Source organism: Sebastes umbrosus, chromosome 4 (assembly GCF_015220745.1).
Source record: "Sebastes umbrosus isolate fSebUmb1 chromosome 4, fSebUmb1.pri, whole genome shotgun sequence".
Taxonomy (NCBI): domain Eukaryota; kingdom Metazoa; phylum Chordata; class Actinopteri; order Perciformes; family Sebastidae; genus Sebastes; species Sebastes umbrosus.
Window position 1 is genome coordinate 31718796 of NC_051272.1, and position 18994 is coordinate 31737789.

Genomic DNA, 18994 nt, shown 5'->3' on the forward strand with positions numbered 1-18994 from the left:
GATGGCGCGCCTTCAAGTCCGGTACCACTGAACCAAGAGGCCGCTAGTGCCGCTTGCATAACTAACGTTACCGCCGTTTATCCAAAAGAGGAGAGGCAGCAGGTGCTAGCACTCAGATGTCAGATGTGAAAAGGTTTGCTTTATTGTGTGTGTTTGACGCACATGAGAAAGTGGTGTATGGAAGAGATTTGCACTGGTATTATTTCGTTTGAGGAACTGAAATTGGACTTTATATAAAATAGCTATACATGATGCTGTCGTGATTCTGCTGTAAAGAATTTGGAACCAGGTTATTGGAGTTATTATGCAGATCTGTTTGGTACGTTACTTGCATATGGATCAGCAAAATGCCCCCATACTTTATTATTGTTGACACTGTGAGCACACAGGCATTGCTATTTGCGTTGTGTGTATGGAATATTGGCGTTTGCGTGTTATTGCTGGTTTTTGCTTTATTTGTGTGGCATACTGGCCTTTGTGTGTTGTTGCTGGTATGGTACATTGCAAAACTGAAAAAAAAATTGAGGGGCGGCATAAGTGTTTTTCACCCAGAGCGGCAAAAGTGCATGTGTCGGCCCTGGGTGGAGGTCCTTTTAACCACACAATTGTACTAAAGAATATATGGATGGATAACATGGATCCTCCAGCACCTATGTGGCCCGCCATCCAAACAGGTAAAGCATGAAGGATTACAATCTATTCATCAATCGTGTGTATTTCCTAAACTCTGCCTGCTGCATGCAGTACCTTGCTGTCCACAATCAGGTTCCTTATACATCCAGTATAGTCTTTATGCTGCAGCTGTGGGTATTCATAGGATATGTTCTTGTTGACCCCTCCGAGCTGCAATACATGACTTCCATTTAGATACCTGGTAGAAAAGAAAAGCAACTCTCAATATACAAGTAAACAGAGGAGAAGAAAAGAAAAACGGCACCTTGTACGTTCTCAAGGTTAAAATTCCAAACACAACTCTCAATATAAAGAAACAGAGAATGCGAGCAGAAGAAAAGGAACACACACACCATATAAGCTGTCAAGGTTAAAATTCATAGTTTCATTCTTTTCCTGCCGGAGCTGTCATCACTATTACTGCTCTCTGACAACAAAGATGACATCTCATTCTTGTTCTTATTCCCTTATGTGAAAATAAATTGCAGGATGGGTAAATTATATTTGCCTGAAACGATGAAAAGAAACAAACATTGATCCAGCACAGCAGGAATTCTTGCACAAATAAGATAAAACAGAATATTTTTCAATGCTAATGTCGGCTTGTTAACTAGCACATTCCCTTGTTTAATGACATAACTATTTGTATTACCTAATAAGTTGTAACTTAAATACAGTGATCAGAGTAAAATGATTGTTTTTTTTCTTAAGTTATTCAAATGAATAGCAGTGGTAAAGCCTTGATGTTAATTGATAAACTTCATAAACTCATAGCTTAATTACTGAACACAGCAGAACAATGAGCACAGTGGCAGGCAGAGCACACTATGGGGTAAAACAAACTCAGCTGTGAGCTATGTACAGAAACACGATCAGAGAGATTAATTGGCATTTTAAGAATTATATCTGATGATTTCATCAACAGTTTCTTCCCTCCAGCGAGGACAGAAACTGAACACAGTGAGCCTACAACAGTCGGACTCAATATCTGATTTGAATTCAATAAATGATACCATGCAGCTTGTACATAAACACATTTTTAGATACTATTTACTGAACATGAACTAAATGGCCATGCATGTTTGTATAATATACCAGAGGTAGGGACATTACTCTTTTTTATGTTGAGGGACCATGAGCTGTTTTAAGCTTGTAAAATATTACACTGAGGGAATAGAGGACACTGAAGATGCTCCACCTACATTTTGCTAGTTAACTTTAGAGCTGAAACAATTAATCAAGAAATGAAATAGCCAATTAACAGAAAATTCATCTGCATCTATTTTAGTAGTAGTAGTAGTAGTAATTTATTTCAGCCCTTATTAACAATTTTCCATAAGGAATGCACATGATAATAGATAACAACAAGGTATTAAATTACATCGGGAAAAAAAATCATAATTAATTAATCATTAAAGTCATTTATCCGGTAAAAATGCCAAACATTCCCCGGCTCCAACTCCTTATATTTGATGATTTGCTGCTTTGTATTTTTTAATATTAAACTTGATATCTGAAAGTCATCAGAAAACGCTACCTTGGGCTCTAGGAACTTGTAAAAGGCCACTATTATTGTTATGAACTAAACTATTAATCAGTTGATCTAAAAACCAAACAATAATGAAAATAATCATTAGGACTTCATTCAAATGTTATTTATGTAATTTCATAGTCCCACCTTTACTGTGAGGCTTCATCTGATCTTTCGATCCAGAATAAATAACTCTCGGCTACGACTGTGTGGGTGATGTTCTGTAAATATACAGTATGTCATTTTTACAACAGTATTACAAATGTTACCAAGTACGTTGTGCATGCCAGCACACAATAAACAGAATTAAAGGTTCTGTGTATAGGATTTGGCGGCATTTAGAGGTGTGGTTGCAGATTGCAACCAACTGAGTACCCCTCTGCTGACTCCTCCCTTTCCAATACTGCGGTAACCTTAGCATAATAACACTACTTTAGGAGCAACCGAAGTCAGACGGCAGCTGGTGGTACCACGTTTTTTCACTCTGCGGCTCATGGTACCGCAGTTTCACAATTGTGTCGGAGAACTACGGTGGCCCTCAGGTAACGACAAAACGAGAAAGGCTCTCTGTAAGGCCAGTGTTTGGTTTGTCCGTTCTAGGCTACTGTAGAAACATGGCGGAGCAACATGGCGGACTCCGTGAAGAGGACCCGCTCCCTATGTACATATGAAGGACTCATTTCAAGCCAACGAAACCACAATGATTCATAGTTTCAGGTGATTATACACTAATTAAAACATAGTTATGAATATTATATTCCATTTCTGCAAATAGATCCCCCGAAATATTACACACTGTTTGATTAAATATTTGTATCATTAAAATGCTACAAGTCTACTAGGGCAAAACAGACACATCCTTCATCAACTGAAGCCTATAAAATAATATAATTTATATATATATATATATATATATATATTATATGCAGTATACTGTACATGGTCACCACATCTGTATGTAAAAATTGACCTTATTCTTCTTTTTTCACTTTTACCACCTTGCAAACTGCTGCCTCTGTGACTGCTAATGCTGCACTCGATATAGGACTGTTTACCCCTGCGGGGACATGGGGTACTAAGATACTGTCCCTATGGGCCAAGCATCCTTTTAGATTTAAAAACAGCGAAGAGAACAAAACCTTAGAAGATTAATAGTTTGCAACCACGGAAAAACCCCAGAAGGACCTCTGGAGAATTTCTAAACCCCTAATCTGTGGCCACTTCAACCATAAACGCAGGGGTTCTTCAAAACAAACATGAAGCCACATTTATTTATTTCCCTATGTGTTCATGTGTCTGTTATAAAGTATAATAAATACAATGTATTATTTATCCCATGATTTAGTACTTATTGGCATCCTTTAGGATTCAGAAGAACCGCTTAGTTTTTATATTGTAAGGCGTTGGTCGGACTTGATCCATTCATTCATTGATCTTACTTGTCCCTGTTGGGCGTGACCCCGCGGATTTCACAAGATGAGCGGTCCTCTGTCATCGCCCATGAGTCCACGCCTTCTGTCTCCATGATAATTGCACTGGAACATCGATCGAGGGTGAAGCGCACTTCCTTTAAATTGGGGGAGAGTGGAGAGAGATCATCGCTGCTGCATATGTGGATGTGTGAACATCATGTAGCCAGGCGCTCTCTACAAATTACAGCATATATTTTAATATGACATCTTCTTCATACACAGGGAGGAAGGGAGAGCGACATAGAAAGGCGCTTCTCTTACTTTACTGTTGCTCCTCACATCAAGGCGATGCCAGCGTCTGTCAGTCACCCCAACGTTGTTTGTCAACTGGAGGACCAAGGTCCCTGAACCGTGGTTAATCTTCAGACTGGGTGTCCCAGCAATCAGCTCTGAGGACAAGAAAGTTCAGGATTAACACTCTGAAGTAAATCAAGATCATTATTATACCTGAATAGAATTACAGCCTCGCGGTTGCATGCCTCCGCCAACCAGTCAAGTTGCAGTTTACATCCATGTCTGTCCAAAATGTCATCACTTCATCATTTTATCCTGTTAGACATTTGTGTGAAATTGTCATAATTAGCATATGAATTCTTGACTTATGGCCAACAATGTGTTTTGTGAAGTCACAGCGACCTTTCACCTTTGATGACCAAATTCTAATCAATTCATTCTTGACTTTAACTTGTTTGCTCTGACAAAATGTACCAGCAAGGTCAATAAAAAAACTGTGATGAAATGTACTAGAAAGAAAGAAAAAAAACAGGAGAGATGCAAATTACTAGTTTATACAGGCACAAATATAAGAAACCCAAGGGACATATGAAAGCATCTCACCTCAGAACAAACATACAGTATGAACTAAAAAAAGAGAATGACAATACAATATAACACAGCTGGATTATAGGAGGGAATCTGAAATCACCCGCTCACCAGAAACAAGGTGATGGGAAATAGAGACACATGGTTGTGAAATAGGAAATAAAAATCAATTAAAGGGTCGATTCACCCAAATTACTGTTCTGCGGATTATTCAGTAATGACGGCACTGTTTCTGGAATGAGATGTTGCTGCAGAATCTTTCCAAATCTCATTTTCAAATGACGCAAGCCGCACAAATTAAATTGAATTAACCTTCGTTATATTGGAGGGGGAGGCAGAAATTTGAGAGAATCTCAAAACAAAACACAAAACTGTCTGCATGGCCAGATATCACCATGTGGTAAATGAGAAAAATGTGTTTTTGGTGAACCAACCCTTTAAAGGGTAACTTTAATATTTTCCCATGTTTTTGTGTCTACGTGACTAATGGGGACAACACTTTTTGAAACTGGTCCAATATTGAGGGAGAGCGCTGCGGCTACAAGCTGTAATGTAATCATTTGGGGCAACCTGGTACCTTCAGTTTATGTCAACTAACAGTGCTTGTTTTTGCCACTGACAGGCTCAGATTGTTATTATAAGTGTCTGACAACATTATGGAAAGGACCCTACAGAGAAATAACTGTTGTGACTTGTTGCCGGAAGAGACAACAGTGGAAACATGAGTGAAAGTGGAGAGAGGAGTGCCACAGGACACCGGTGTTGTCAGAGGTTGTTGCGTTGGAGTACAGAAAGGGTAGCTTACTGTTATCTAAAAGATTTTCAATGTGATGGCTGAATATTTAGAAGATCGACAATGTGGATGCGACGAAAGTGTAACGGGAGGTCTTTCTTCTCTTTACTTCCTCTATACACAGTTCATAACGGACCCGTTAACTTTGTTTTGTGCCGCTGATATGCTAACAGCTGACGGTTAACGTTACACTCCAACGAATCACATACCGCTCTGATGACAATTCAAGATGGATTTATTTGCTTACAAGCACTTCGGGACTTCCGTTCACCTCTTAGCTTATACATTATACATAGACACATATATACATTAATATTTACAGATTAAAATGTACATACACACACTCACCTGGGAAAATACAAGCCCGGTCTGACTTGTTCCCCCAGTGATGAGCTTTTATAGCTCCATCGTTACCTTGGATACTGTAGTATTAAATATGAAATATTAAATAACCGCATAAAACAAATATGTACACCTAACGCCTATCAAATAAAGGTAAAATTACTATAAAAATTAATAGTAACAATAGTAACAATTTATTAAAGCTGAAATTGTGTAACACGCAAGAGGCATACGTTACACAAGGTTTCAGAGCGAGGCTTCTCCGAGTGAGACACACAATAATAAACAGCCTGCATCAAGCGAAAGGTAAGAAAAATGTTTCATTTCTCTGTAGGATCCTTTCCATTATGTTGTCAGACACTTATAATAACAATCTGCCAAACACTTTTAGTGGACATAAACGGACGGTACCAGGTTGCCCCAAATGAATACATTACAGCTTGTTTAGCAGCTGGCTGCTGCAGCGTACTCCCTCACTATTGGACCAATTTAAAAAAAAATTGTCTCCATTAGACACAAAAACATGGGAAAAGAGGGTCCAGGTTGGAAAATATCGAAGTTACCCTTTAAAGCTTCAGTAGGCAACAATTTTTTGGCATCATTGGGCAAAGATTCAATAATAACCTTTCAGCATATTCAAGTGTTCTGAGAGAAAACTAGACTGTGAAATCTTGCACATGCCATAAGGAGCACCGGAGGACACCGGAGGACACCGGAGGACACCGGAGGACACAGAGGCCACAGAGGCACATGATTCTTTTTTCAGATTACCTGTCTCATGCACTACTGTCAGGATATAGTGACCGTTTTATAAAAATAACTTTTTTTAATCATATTTGCTCCAATTCTACCCACTGCAGCTTTAAGTTAGCCCCAGTGTAAAAATGAAATTATGGAGGCAGAAAATGATATTTGGAGACTGTATAAGTCTATATCTATAAGTTTGTGTGTGCAAGAGAGACTGAGCCCCTTGATAGCTGCAGTACAGCACAAAAAACATGATTTAGACTGGTTGCTATCATATTTTATAAACAACATTATATCATCACTATCCTTCAATAGTAACCTCAACAACAAGCAGCAGTGTTTTAATGTACTGGATACTTATTTAGTTTATTTAAAAAGACATCGTTAGCCGTAGTATCAATAAGTAACATAACTCACTGCGGTAATGCACGTCGGGTTGCACTGAAATATTAGTCTTATGCAATCGGAACACTATTTATAAATATATTGCAAGTATGAAGCCTTATACCTAGCTGTAAGTATACTCAATCACCTATTCAGCTTGATCCAATCTTTACTACTGTCCTTCACCTGCAGCCTTCAGGTTCAAGCTTTTGTGTCAGCAAGAATAAACCGTGCTGACTTGTTCTTGACTGAGACACTGAATTTCTACCAGCCAGAGTCTGTTCACAAGCTGAAGCATTGTTGTGACACTGAAGCAGGGGGTTAGCAAAAACACAATTCCTCGTGGCACACGACGACGTATTGCAGACACATTAAGCAGTGAAACTGGGTTGCCTGTGTAGCAGCGCATTAAGTACTTGCTGTATAACTCGGTGGAGTGAGTGCTTGTATCCCTCAGCAGCACACTAACGAACAAAATTTGCCTTGTATATCTGATTAGCTAACACCCAGTAATTAAACACACAAAATTAAGTTCCAAGTTTCAGTGCATTAACGGCCCGCAGGTCCCTTGGCACGCATCTAATTATCCAGACTCATTCTTTACCTATGGCCATGTAGTCCTCGCGGTCCCCGGGCAGCAGAGTGGCCAGCGGGCCGGCATACAGTAGCAGTCCATCGTCTTCCTCTGTCATGAACTCCAGTGAAAGATGGCTATCAAAGCACGGCCTTATGGGGGGAAACCAGGCATAGCCGTTGCCAAGGAAACTAAGCCTCGTCTCCTGACAGTCTGGCCCCTCAAGCTGCGGGGGGCAGTGGCACCTGTAGCACGGACGAGAAGAAAAAAAATAAAGAGTGAGGAAAATCGAGGCGAGAGACGGGGAAAGAAACAATCAGTGTCGTTCATGTTTTTGCGCTCTGTGAAATCTTCTTCACACTGTCCAATCTCTGGATCGGAGCATCTGGTGGACGTGACAGTCTTGTTGATTCACAGGGGAAGGGGCTTTGACTTTGCTCCCACACGCCGGCTGTCCACAGAGACAGCTAAGAAAACGCTCTTATCAATCAATTGTTTGCATTAGCGACGAAGCCCTGAATATTCAGTTCTACATTAAATCAATTAGCTATGAACACAACATTACTCCGGTCCATTCTTCGTCTATCTCAGCGTGCCCGAGCTGAACCCTCTGGAGACTGCTCTTCCTCGCCACATCACATCTCCTTTGTTAGGAGATAATTAATTCTATTCCTCTCACTTTTCTATGCGCCGTACCATCGCTGATTTCCTGGACTTTTTTCTCACTTATCCCCCACCCGCCCCCCCTTCTCATTCTTAAGGTATTACACGCTTTGGTTGATATCTGGGCAATTGCCTCTTCTTGTACTTATCTACTTTGATTAGAGCTTGAGTGTTAGGGATCACTGCTCTTGCAGAAACTGGAAATGAAATGTTATTCATGCCTATCTTCAACGTGTTTGTGTGTGACATCATAAAGGTAAATATTAGTAATGATACACAACACCAAAAAGGAAGAGATGCATGTGGTGATGACAAACAGCCCATTCCATCACTGCGATGACAAGGATGGAAGGGACCAGTTGATCTCATCCTATCCCCTCCAATGTAGGCATGTGAGACAAGCTGGCTTTGCTGATAATGTCAAAGCCATCTATTTTCATGCAGTGTCTGAGGAGGGCTGTGTGTGTGTACTGAGGCCGTTAGGGGCTGTTTCTCCCCATCACTGTTTATTCTGCAGAGGGGCAACACATGTCAGGAATACTGATCCATATACGCAGCGAAAGGGACGGCTTAGGCGGAGTGGAGCCTTATGCATACATATGCACACGGCCGTGCGCAGCACCTCACTCTTTTCACTGCTCTTTCATGTGACTCACGAGAGCAATGCCAATCCAAATCAAGGAGTGCAGGGCATGTTTTTCTCACTTCTGACTGACAATATCTGATCAGCTGCCGTCTGGGGTTGCCTGTTAAGCTCCTTCGACGGAGGATAGAACCAAAAATTGGATTCTTTATGGTTGTACTGCATTCACACGGGGGCACATATAGCACATATGGGGAGATAGTCTTCTTACAGAACAAGGGCTTCTCTCAGCAGCGTGCAGATCAGCTGCAGTAGGGACAATTTAAAAGATAAGAAAATAAAGATTTTTTGTACACTGTTACATGAACTTGCCTGCATGCATGTAAATGGCATTAAATGAGATTTTGAGAAGTTGTGAGCATAGAGGGGGGCCAGAGTTGTACTAATCCCGTTGCCCTATATTTATTTAATCTGGGCATTAGTGTGTGCATGAAATGAACTGCGTGCTGTTTCTCCTGCGACAGACTCCCACAGAAACCTATACACTTGAAGTTGAAAGCCTTTATATAGACTACACACATTTATAAATATTTAGGGTTATATTCAAAGTACTACCTAATGACCTTGATACAAAGGCTATGTTCATTATTTACTGTTAAGTTATGCAAAACACAGCGCACTGGAATTTAAAATTTCGATATCAGGCTATAAATCTAGAGACCTAATTTAAAAAATCTGTGCAAGATAGACCTAGAGTTATGCACATACATGCACATTGCTTCCATTGCAAATAGCCCAAAGCCTTTTTGAAAAATCCCTGCTACTCTATATTCAGCTGACAACACAGCCCAGCAGCTCTAGCAAGTTGGGTCAAGTTGCAGGTGAAGGAGATTTTTCTCACGAGGGGCTCATTTTCCAAGATGACATTCTTACAGTAAGCCTGAAAGGACTACAGAAAAGAAACTCCCGCTCCAGTTTCCCATCTTTTATGAGCTTCAACCAGCAGACACGCCTCTCACCTGTATCCACTCTGGGTGTCGACGCAGGTCCCCCCATTAAGGCAAGGGTTACTGGGGTAGGAGGAGCAGGGCTGGTGGGTCATTTCCCTGGCAGCGCAGCCACACACCGCCGAGGACGTCACCCTCACCGAGACCAGGGACAAAGCGCCTGAATCTACCAGGGTGGGCGAGTCACTGACGCTTAACTGTGTGGAGCAGCCGCCGGTTGCCTTGCAGTCTGAGCGCGCACACTCGTCCACCTGCACCTGGCTCACATTCAGACGCAGCAGCGACTGCAGCTGCAGAGAGAGTCAGAGAAGGGAGGAAGGGGGGAGATGCGGGAGACAAAAATGGCTATTACAATAATTGTCAGTGAAGATACAAGGATTTGTATCTCCAATGTGGGTGGTGTGGGGTACCCAGTGATATACATTTGGAGGGATACAAGACAATGCAAAAAAAGAGGAAGGCAGGGCCTAATCTACATAAATGCTTTTAATATTCTATAACTGGTTGTTTTTAAAGGAGCAAGACATTTAGTTAAGAATGAATTAAAATCAAAACATGGAAGAAAGAAAGTGATTAAAACAAAAAGAAAGGAGAAATACTGAAGAAATGAATGGGAGAGACGAAGAGACATGACAGGGCCAGGCAGTAAACAGACAGGAAGTTGGTGTGAAAATAAAAGGGCAGATAAAAAGCCCCGTTATCTCTTTCCCTCAAGCTCCCAAGAGTATCACTTGATATATGAGCATCGATCTCTATCTATCAGACACGCTGGTATATATACCTTCTTTTTATGTGCGGCGAGGACAGCGTGCAGTTTCTCTGGGCGCAGGTAGCCATTACCAGTTAGCACATAGAAATGGATGTCCACGGCTCTCTCCTTGCTGTCTGCTATGCTGAAAATGTTGACGCTCCCCGGTCTGACAGACAGGGCTTCAGACAGGAAGTCCCAGAACGTCTCCAGCCGACTCTTCCCCTCGACGGGAGAGTCGATAAATTCTCTCGCTGTTATGCCTTCAGGAGACAAAGAGAGAACCACTGGCTCGTCAATGACAACTACAGAGTTGATCAAAGTCTACTGAGTTCCTGATTCCATTAGCACAAAGAGGTAGCCTAACATCTCCCTCTATTGATCCACTTCCTCACTGAATCATCCATAAGGTGAATGAGTCGTGCTGCAGTCAAGTAAAAATCGTTCGCTGAAATAAAGTTGGGGTCTTGAAGAGCTGCCTTGTACAAAATATTTTAATGACCGGAAAATCAATCACATTTGTGGTGCCACCCTCCAATAATATCTGGGGGATGTGGGCAGTCATCTTTAATCTCCAAAAATGATAATGAGTTGAAGTCAGGGGCATCCATAATAGCCGCCGAATGGCTTTTTAAATGTCAAGGACTTTACCTGACACTTCTAAATTGACCTTTATAACTCCGATTTGCTCCGAGAGACTGACAGAAAAATGAACACTCCGACGCGAACTTCAGAGTGTTAAAGAATAAGACAAAGAAGGAAACTGTTACCACCGAGCAGTGTGAAAGGTTGCTTTACAATGCTGCTTAGAACTGTAAAATAATGCAAGTGTAAAAATGTCTACTGACAGCCTATTATTTCAGCGTTAACTGGATTGACAACCTGATAATCAGTCAATGAAAAGTACCAATTTATTCATGCCTGTGGCAGATGCTGTCTCTTTCAACACCAGCTTCAAAAAAGCAATTGAACAACAACGGCAACAAAGAGCAAGCTTTCTGTTTTGTGGAGGATGACTGAGACTGGGAATCCAACTGAAAAACCATTAGACTCAATATTGTGTTCATGCCATCAGGTGAGTCAGTGTTTCGGCGAACGTTACCGGTCAAACGCAGCGAGGCGGACGACAGGATGGCCTTTTCCTCCAGCTCCCTGACATGAACTCTGACACCTGAAAACACATCGGGCCAGACCCCATCAGACACCCCGACCCTCAACCAGTAGCTGCCTGCCGGAGTGTTCGGTCGGACGGTCAGCACTCCCGAGCTCTGGTTCAGACTGAAGTATCTGAGAAAAGCAGAGGAGCTGTTAAGCAGGAGAGGACGGCTTCAGAGGAAGATGAAAGAAAGAGAAAAAAAAACAGCAGACAAATGGTTTCTTTTGTTTCTGAGCTCTTGTCCAGAGGAAAAAACACCTGACAGATGGCAGACAGACAAGTAGAGAATTGGTCAGCGGTACCTGGGTTTACTCCAGCAGGAAGTTAATACGAATTCATTTTGAGAAAAAAGAAAATAACGCCAAGAAGAAGATAAAAAAGACAAATTCTTTGACTCCAAAAGAGCTTCATAGTTGTCATGGTAACTGTCAGAATTCGTTATATGAATAAAACAAATATGCAATTGGTATTTCTAATCTGATCTTGAGGGTGTGAATACTGAATAGCTGCATGAGGTACCTGACGGAGTCAGACGGTGCTGTTTGATCTCAGGAAAACCATACAGGTGGACTGAGATTGCTTAGTTTGTTTGAATCTGATTGCATTTTCCAGAATGGCAATCACTGTTGACAGCTTTTATTAAAGTCCCTTTGGAACGTGTTGCTTATATTAGAGGCCAGGGATTTGGATCTAAGATCAGGAGAAGTACCTGTTAGGCATGTTTCATGCCGAGTGATATCACTGAAATACCGCCTCAAAGCTGAGTCCACATCCTCTTTATTTTTCAGATTCTACAATGTTGGCAGTTCCTCTGGTACTGTACTGCTTTAGCTCTTGTACTTGTTCTGCACATTTGGAGATCAGCATGTTTACAGGGGGAAAAAAATTAGATGCATTTAACAGAGAGCTCTTACTTGGCTGCGCTTGTCTCCAGAGTGTAGGTCTTGTTGTCCCAGTCATCAGGATCTGGGGCATACACCTTCCCCAGTGCCGCATTTGCCATCCTTCCTGTTTTAGGTAAACACGCACACACGCGAGCACACATTGATTCCTTTAGGACAGAATCTGCTGATGCCAACATTTATCTTTTCGTCCCTCTCTTCTCCTTATCTTGCATTCTTGTGTTCTGTTCTACTTATTATGCTCATAACTGTGGAGCCCCACTGCTGGAATGAATAGGCTCTCAGTGCTCCACTTCAGAGAGCGTGGAGCTTAAGGAAGCAGGGCTATCTCAGTATGGATTATGTTATTATCGACCTGCAGTGCCAGAGTACTGCAGCTGGGTAAACAATGGCAGCCAGGATGAGTCACGGCGCTCCTGTTTTCCACAATTACCAAAACTGCCATGTAGCTGAGTGAGCGATCAAAACGTTAACAAGCCAACATACCTAACCAACTTACTTGAAGTGTAAAAAGAAAAATCTACACAAAAAAAAGAAGAATCATGATCCTTATCATAATGTGATGCTCAGATGAGATTTAGGCAAAGGGTTGGCAAGGGAGGGATGTGCTGAGGGCTTGAGAAAGGATTTGACAACGATATTACCATAACAAAACACTGTTAGAATGTAAAAGGAAGAGTGCCATTATGAATTCCAGACAACACCGAGCAGGTATGGGAGTGAAAACTTTACCCTAGCCTCAAGTTCCCCTCTTCACTCAAGCTCTGCCTGCAGTGAAATGCTCTGAAGCCAAAGCAAGGGGCAAAGAGAATGAAATGAGTTGAAGCGAGCGACTCACCCTTGCGGCTATGCACGTAGACATCTTTCTCCGCTGCCTGATGGGCGTTATCATTCTGGTCGCCGATGGTGATGGTGAGCGTGTTTGTGGCTGTCATTGGCGGATCGCCGCTGTCAATCATAATCACCGGCAAGTGGAACTCGCTCTGCCTTTCCCTGTCGAACCTCCGCAGGGCGGTGAGCGTGGCGGTGCCGTTCCCGTGATCCTGCAGGTGGAAGTCGATGGAGTAAAGCGAGGGCAGGGAGAGGAAGAAAGGAGGCCCGTGCTCTGGGGAATCTCTGTCCACAACATGAAGCAGAGTTGAGCTCCCGTTGAGCCAGACCACTTGAGGTGCTGGACTGTTCTCCCACAGCACAGGAGTGTAGGCTGTCTCCAGCTCTGGCCCGTTGTCATTCATGTCTTGCAACGGCAAGTGAACCGTGACACTGCCAGTCAGTGCCGGGGTACCCCGGTCTGTCGCCATGACAACCACCTCATAACCCGCCACTGTCTCCCTATCCAGTGGCCTGGCAACTGTGACCACACCAGTTCGGCTGATTGTAAAATGTCCATATGGGTCAGATAGAGGGAGAATGCTGTACAAAATGTCCCCATTCACGCCTGAGTCAGAGTCAGATGCTGAGACCTGAATGATGCTGGTTCCTACAGTTACGTCCTCGGGCAAAGGGGAGAGCAGGTGGGAGCTCGGGGTGAACACGGGAGCATTGTCGTTCTCATCCTCCACCAGGACCTGACAGTGGATGAGGCTGGAGAAGTCAGAGTCCTCCACCTTGATGGTAAGGTTAAACCGCTGCTCCCCTGGCTTCTCAAAATCCAGCTGCTTCTTCAGTCTCAGAGTGCCCGTCTGCTCCAGTCTGTGACTGACCATGTAGAATCGCTGCTCCGGGTCTCCCGCCACCACACTGAAGGCCAGCTGTCCGTACGTACCGGCGTCAAGGTCCACAGCGCTCAGCTCCAGGATAGGAGCGTCTTCATTAGTGCTCTCAGGCACACGAGCGCCACACCGGTCCTCTCTAAACTTTGGCACATGGTCATTGATGTCAGTTACCACTATAGTGGCGGTAGCTGTACCCATCATACCCCCACCGTCACGGGCCTCCACTACCAGCCGGTGGCTGTCAGCAAACTCCCGGTCCAGACCCTCCCCTGCCACAGATATAGTGCCGGTGCTGGAATCAATAGTGAAAAGGTCCTCATTGTTGGTGTTGTGCACATTCTCGGTAATCCGGTACGCAAGGATTGCGTTCTGACCCACGGCTGCGTCATCAAGGTCTACCGCTGTCATTTCCACAACAAACGTTCCAGGAGGGGAGTTCTCTGCCACGCTACTGTGGCAATTATCAGGCCCACACGTGAAGGCGGGGGCGTTGTCATTGATGTCCCACACGTTGATAATAACATCCGTGAAGCCAGTAAGTCCCTCGCCCTCTTCGTCCGTTGCCATGACAACAAAGCGCCAGACGGCACGCTCCTCTCTGTCCATAGTGCGCTGGGCATACATCTCCCCCGTGATGTCGTTGATCATGAAGTGCGACTCTGCCCCTTGGCCATGAATGGAATACCGTATGGCGCCCTGGTCTGCGTCTTTGTCTGGGTCAGTAGCTGTCACCTGCACAGATAAAGACAACTTCTTAAGAAAATGGATATTCATTCATCCAGTCAAACACAAATTACCGCTTCCTCTTATCTCTTTCCAGCCGTCACCCAGGTTTTCTTGGATTTTTCTAGACAGCCCCTTTAAGTGTTTGCACTTTTTTCTGACCACCTAAATTAAAGCAATGAGCTCTGATCAGGCATGTGTCTTGCATCGGGCCTCAGAGTGGGTCTGACAGCCTCACTGCTGAATTTCCCCACACAAGATCTATCACTACTGTCTCTCTAACTTAGTGCAATAATAAATCTATAATGTTTCAACCTACATTAAAAGACTATACACTGAAATAACTTGATCCATTAAGAAATTGTAAGCAACATACACCGCCACATACAGCTTTGAAAAGCTGTCTAGATAATTACTGATCTAAGGATTACAGTAATTAATGAAAAAAAACTGCAGTGTAAAAGCTCTTAGCAGCAATCATCTCAGCCTCTCACCTGTAGCACAAACACAGGTGACCCATCCAGCTCCTCTGTGACAGAACCGTAGTACTCATTCATGGAGAACACGGGCGCCTCGTCGTTCTTATTAACCACAGTAACCACCACGGCCGCGTAGTCTTCCCACTTCCCGTCGGAGGCGAGGACCAGTAGCTTGTACCTCTTCTGCTGCTCGTAGTCCAGTGGCTGTGCGATGAAGATGGCCCCCACCTCTGGCTCGATGTCAAAAACACCACCTTTGTTGCCAGACGTGATCTGGTAGCGCAGCTTGGCGTTGGCTCCTGAGGCAGGAATTACAAAAATGAAATCACTGTCCTGATTCTGCAAAACTTACTGTTTAATAATGAAAATCGAAAGGTGAAACAAAAGTGTAGCAACATTTTAAGAGGACTTTACAGCAGGTTGCTGCTGAATAATTCAGTATTGTCCCTTTTTCTTCCTTTAAGCAGAAGCACTATCATTCTAGCAATAACAGAACGGCGTAACCACAAGAGTATTACACCTCATTTCCTCCAAGACCTGAGCATTAGTAGGTTTTCATGTATCCCTTTCTTGTTTTGATTACTTAATTAAATGGAAACGCTGTACCTCGTCTCCTCGGCTTTAATCAGATACTAATTAAAAAAAGAAGAGTGCTGAAAAAAGTAAAAAAGAGAGCATGGGAGTAAAAAGCAGCGTACAGTAATGCACTTTGATAGTGCCCTCCAGGGAATGATTTTGAGGCCTGCGAGAGGGTGGGGGGAATGTAGTTTTGTAAAGAGGAAGTCAATATCCGAACTTATCTACTGTGTCTCCATGGAGACCATCCAGTCTACCGGTTTAACTTTGGAATAGATAAGATAATCTCCTGGAATGAACAGTCTTCGTTTTCAATCATCCTGTTGGGTTAAAGTAGCTACAATCCCATGTAAATACACTAATCTGTACTATTAACACAACCCCGGCTGACAAAGTGCTCCCTGCCTCCCACAGGGATCTGGCAGGCTTACAGCAGTCAAGCCCAGGGTGTTGGTTTTTAAACAAGACAGATTGAGCCTAGCCTCTCAGACGCAAGTGCAACAGTATTGCAACTTTAATGTTGGGGGTTGGTGTTATTCCAGGGCTATTCATCATTAGTGCTGCAGCCCGGCCTAAGCTGCACCCCCGCTCGCCATAAATACTTGATTAACGGACCTAAACATGCCTGATAAAGGGATCTTAGGCTACCGCTGTACGGAGGATGAGCAACTGCTTTATTGGTTAAATCCCGCCCACCTACTGTGTGGGAGCGTGTCACTCTTTTTGGAACATATGTGCAACAGTGCATTACCAAGCACTCAAATGACTACTGCTAAATCTAGCACACTGCGTGATTTCAGCGGCGTGATTTCAGCAGAGCTCAGGCCGGATTGGGAAAGACTGCCCACAGGGTCACTACTGCCACAAATGCAGGCCATTTTGCAAAAAGGTGTTTACTGGTTGGCACACAACTCACTGCTGGAAAACTGACTGATAGACTGCCAAAATACTTCTGTTAGTTCCAGATATAGAGTGAGAAATAAAGAAAGTGCAATCTGGAAACTTCTGTGAGGTTTTAAAGTGTTTCACGAAAACTTCGATACAGGTTCTGGCTGGCTTTAACCTTTAATTCTAGGAAGTGGCATCGGCAAAATCTCCTTGGGACCTCGTCAGTGTGCTGCCTCATCAAGCATACCTTCATCCTCGTCATTAGCACTAACGGTGACAACAGCCAGGCCCACATCTGCATTCTCGTCGACGCCGACTTCATACAGGCGCTGAGCAAAGAGCGGTTTGTTGTCGTTGACGTCGCTGATGAAAACCCTCACATACGCTGTGTCTGCAAGAATGACAGAATGGCAGAAGATTAAACGGCGCAGCACACAGACACACACACACACACACTTTGCCAGACACGGTATGTGTGTATTCTCCCTCCATCTGCTTATTGATTCTACAATTCATTGTCGCAGTTTAGTGGGGAAGAGGCACTTAACCGAACGCAATGTGCCTCATTGACACGGAAATCAGAAAAAACATAACTCATAAATATGCGCTGTAAATTAAATAAATTATTAATTTTGTCGAGAGTTTATTGTTTTTTACTGGCGTAACTGTTTTAAACAGAAAGAATAACAGTAATGGCGCTAAACCTCTTCAACAAGCTGCTTTTTTGCAGAGAGTAGATAAAGAACATCTCTGCTGGGAAGGTTAAATATTCATAAGATGACAAGTGTTTGTGTCTTATCGGTGCACTCCTCATTACGCTGTTTATTTCTTTAGTTAGAAAGAGTAAATTATCTGCTCACAGAACACATGGCTGACATGTTAATTTGGAGCTGCTGCAGTAAGAGATGATGGTAGTGGAAGGCGGCTCTATATTCCCGGCTTGTTTATACATTTCCCTCCTCCTCTCGGTGTATCCCAGAGGTGACGCAGCGAGACAGGTAATGTTTGCAGAGGAGATGAGCCCTTCTGGAGGTGGGAGATTCGTAGCCCGAGACACAGCTAAGGCTCATTGCAAATGCTAAGCAGACCTGGCAAACTCTGAAGAGGGGGCTTTACTTCTCCGAAACATCGCCCTTTACCCCCAATACCACCTTCGCAAACATTTGCACAAGTCCCACTTCTGAATAAAAACGTCATATTACGTCACTCTAGATACAGCCTAAGGTTTCACGTCTGCCAAAATGTCACAAAGGGAACATGGTAAACAAACACAGGCCGCACTGGTTAAATACTTAACAATGAAAATTAAAAACGGGGGAGTAGAGAAAAAAAGGGTTTGTAACAAAAAAAAGAGGGCCAAGAAATCTCTGAGCTATTTTCACATGGAAGAGAGTGAGGCTGTCTGGTCATGGCAGTGGACTAAATCAAATTAGGATTCACTCTTCAAAGTCAATCCCAAGGTGTAAATGAATGTATTGTCATGCCAATGCAGTCTGTTTAAAACTCTGTGCACAGAGGACGAGAACTCCTCGTAGTTTTCAGTATTGCCCTGTAGGCTTATAGGGAAAGAACAACGCTGCTTTTTATGAATGGGACATTGCATCAGTCCAGAGGTCACTTCAAAGTTAACTCTGCTAACTCACATAGTCAAAAAAAAGGATAGGGTATAAACTAAATCTGAAGTAACTGTCACTGACTTACTATCTGAATACTAATCACACTAAAACGGGCGTAGAATAGGGAATGGGAATCACGGAGCATTCTGGGGCGCGTCACCATTTTTGGAGGGTAATGTACGGAGCTATGGTAGACTATCATTATCTATCACTGGTCAATCATCTGTCGTCTGTCAATCGTTCATCATCCCAAATGTATAAGGTATGTGTGAAAGACAAATACCCATATAAAGAGAAGCTGACAGAAGCAAAGGGGCGATTTATTACAAAACTAAAGTTAGTTTATGATATTGGTCCTTACGAATTAGGAGGACATTGACAGTTTGCCACCCTTTATGGTCACTGATGTGTTTTGGCGTTAGTGGACACCTTTCAGCGGATCAAAATATGTTTATCTTTGGAGGCTGATGTCCAGTTTACAAACAGGTAGGTAGATGACATTAAGATCTACAAGCCAAATGCCAACTACACAATCATCCGGACAGTGATAAGCTAGCTAATGTTATCCTAACTTAATGGTAAGAAAACATCGGCTAATACT

At 43.1% G+C, this 18994-nt stretch overlaps 1 protein-coding gene across 3 annotated transcripts in view; it reads right to left on the reverse strand.

Annotated features, from left to right (window-relative positions):
- Window positions 1–18994, reverse strand: part of LOC119486218 (neural-cadherin-like) — a 110381-nt gene that overhangs the window by 18454 nt on the left and 72933 nt on the right. For all 3 annotated transcript variants that reach the window (XM_037766143.1, XM_037766141.1, XM_037766142.1), the window contains 11 exons: window positions 17025–17168; window positions 15329–15612; window positions 13235–14843; window positions 12409–12502; window positions 11441–11625; window positions 10372–10601; window positions 9603–9880; window positions 7368–7582; window positions 3937–4064; window positions 3643–3770; window positions 748–871 (listed from right to left, as the gene is read on the reverse strand). In XM_037766143.1, the coding sequence (XP_037622071.1) occupies window positions 748–871; window positions 3643–3770; window positions 3937–4064; window positions 7368–7582; window positions 9603–9880; window positions 10372–10601; window positions 11441–11625; window positions 12409–12502; window positions 13235–14843; window positions 15329–15612; window positions 17025–17168 (3419 nt within the window). The remainder of the gene's footprint in view (window positions 1–747; window positions 872–3642; window positions 3771–3936; window positions 4065–7367; window positions 7583–9602; window positions 9881–10371; window positions 10602–11440; window positions 11626–12408; window positions 12503–13234; window positions 14844–15328; window positions 15613–17024; window positions 17169–18994) is intronic.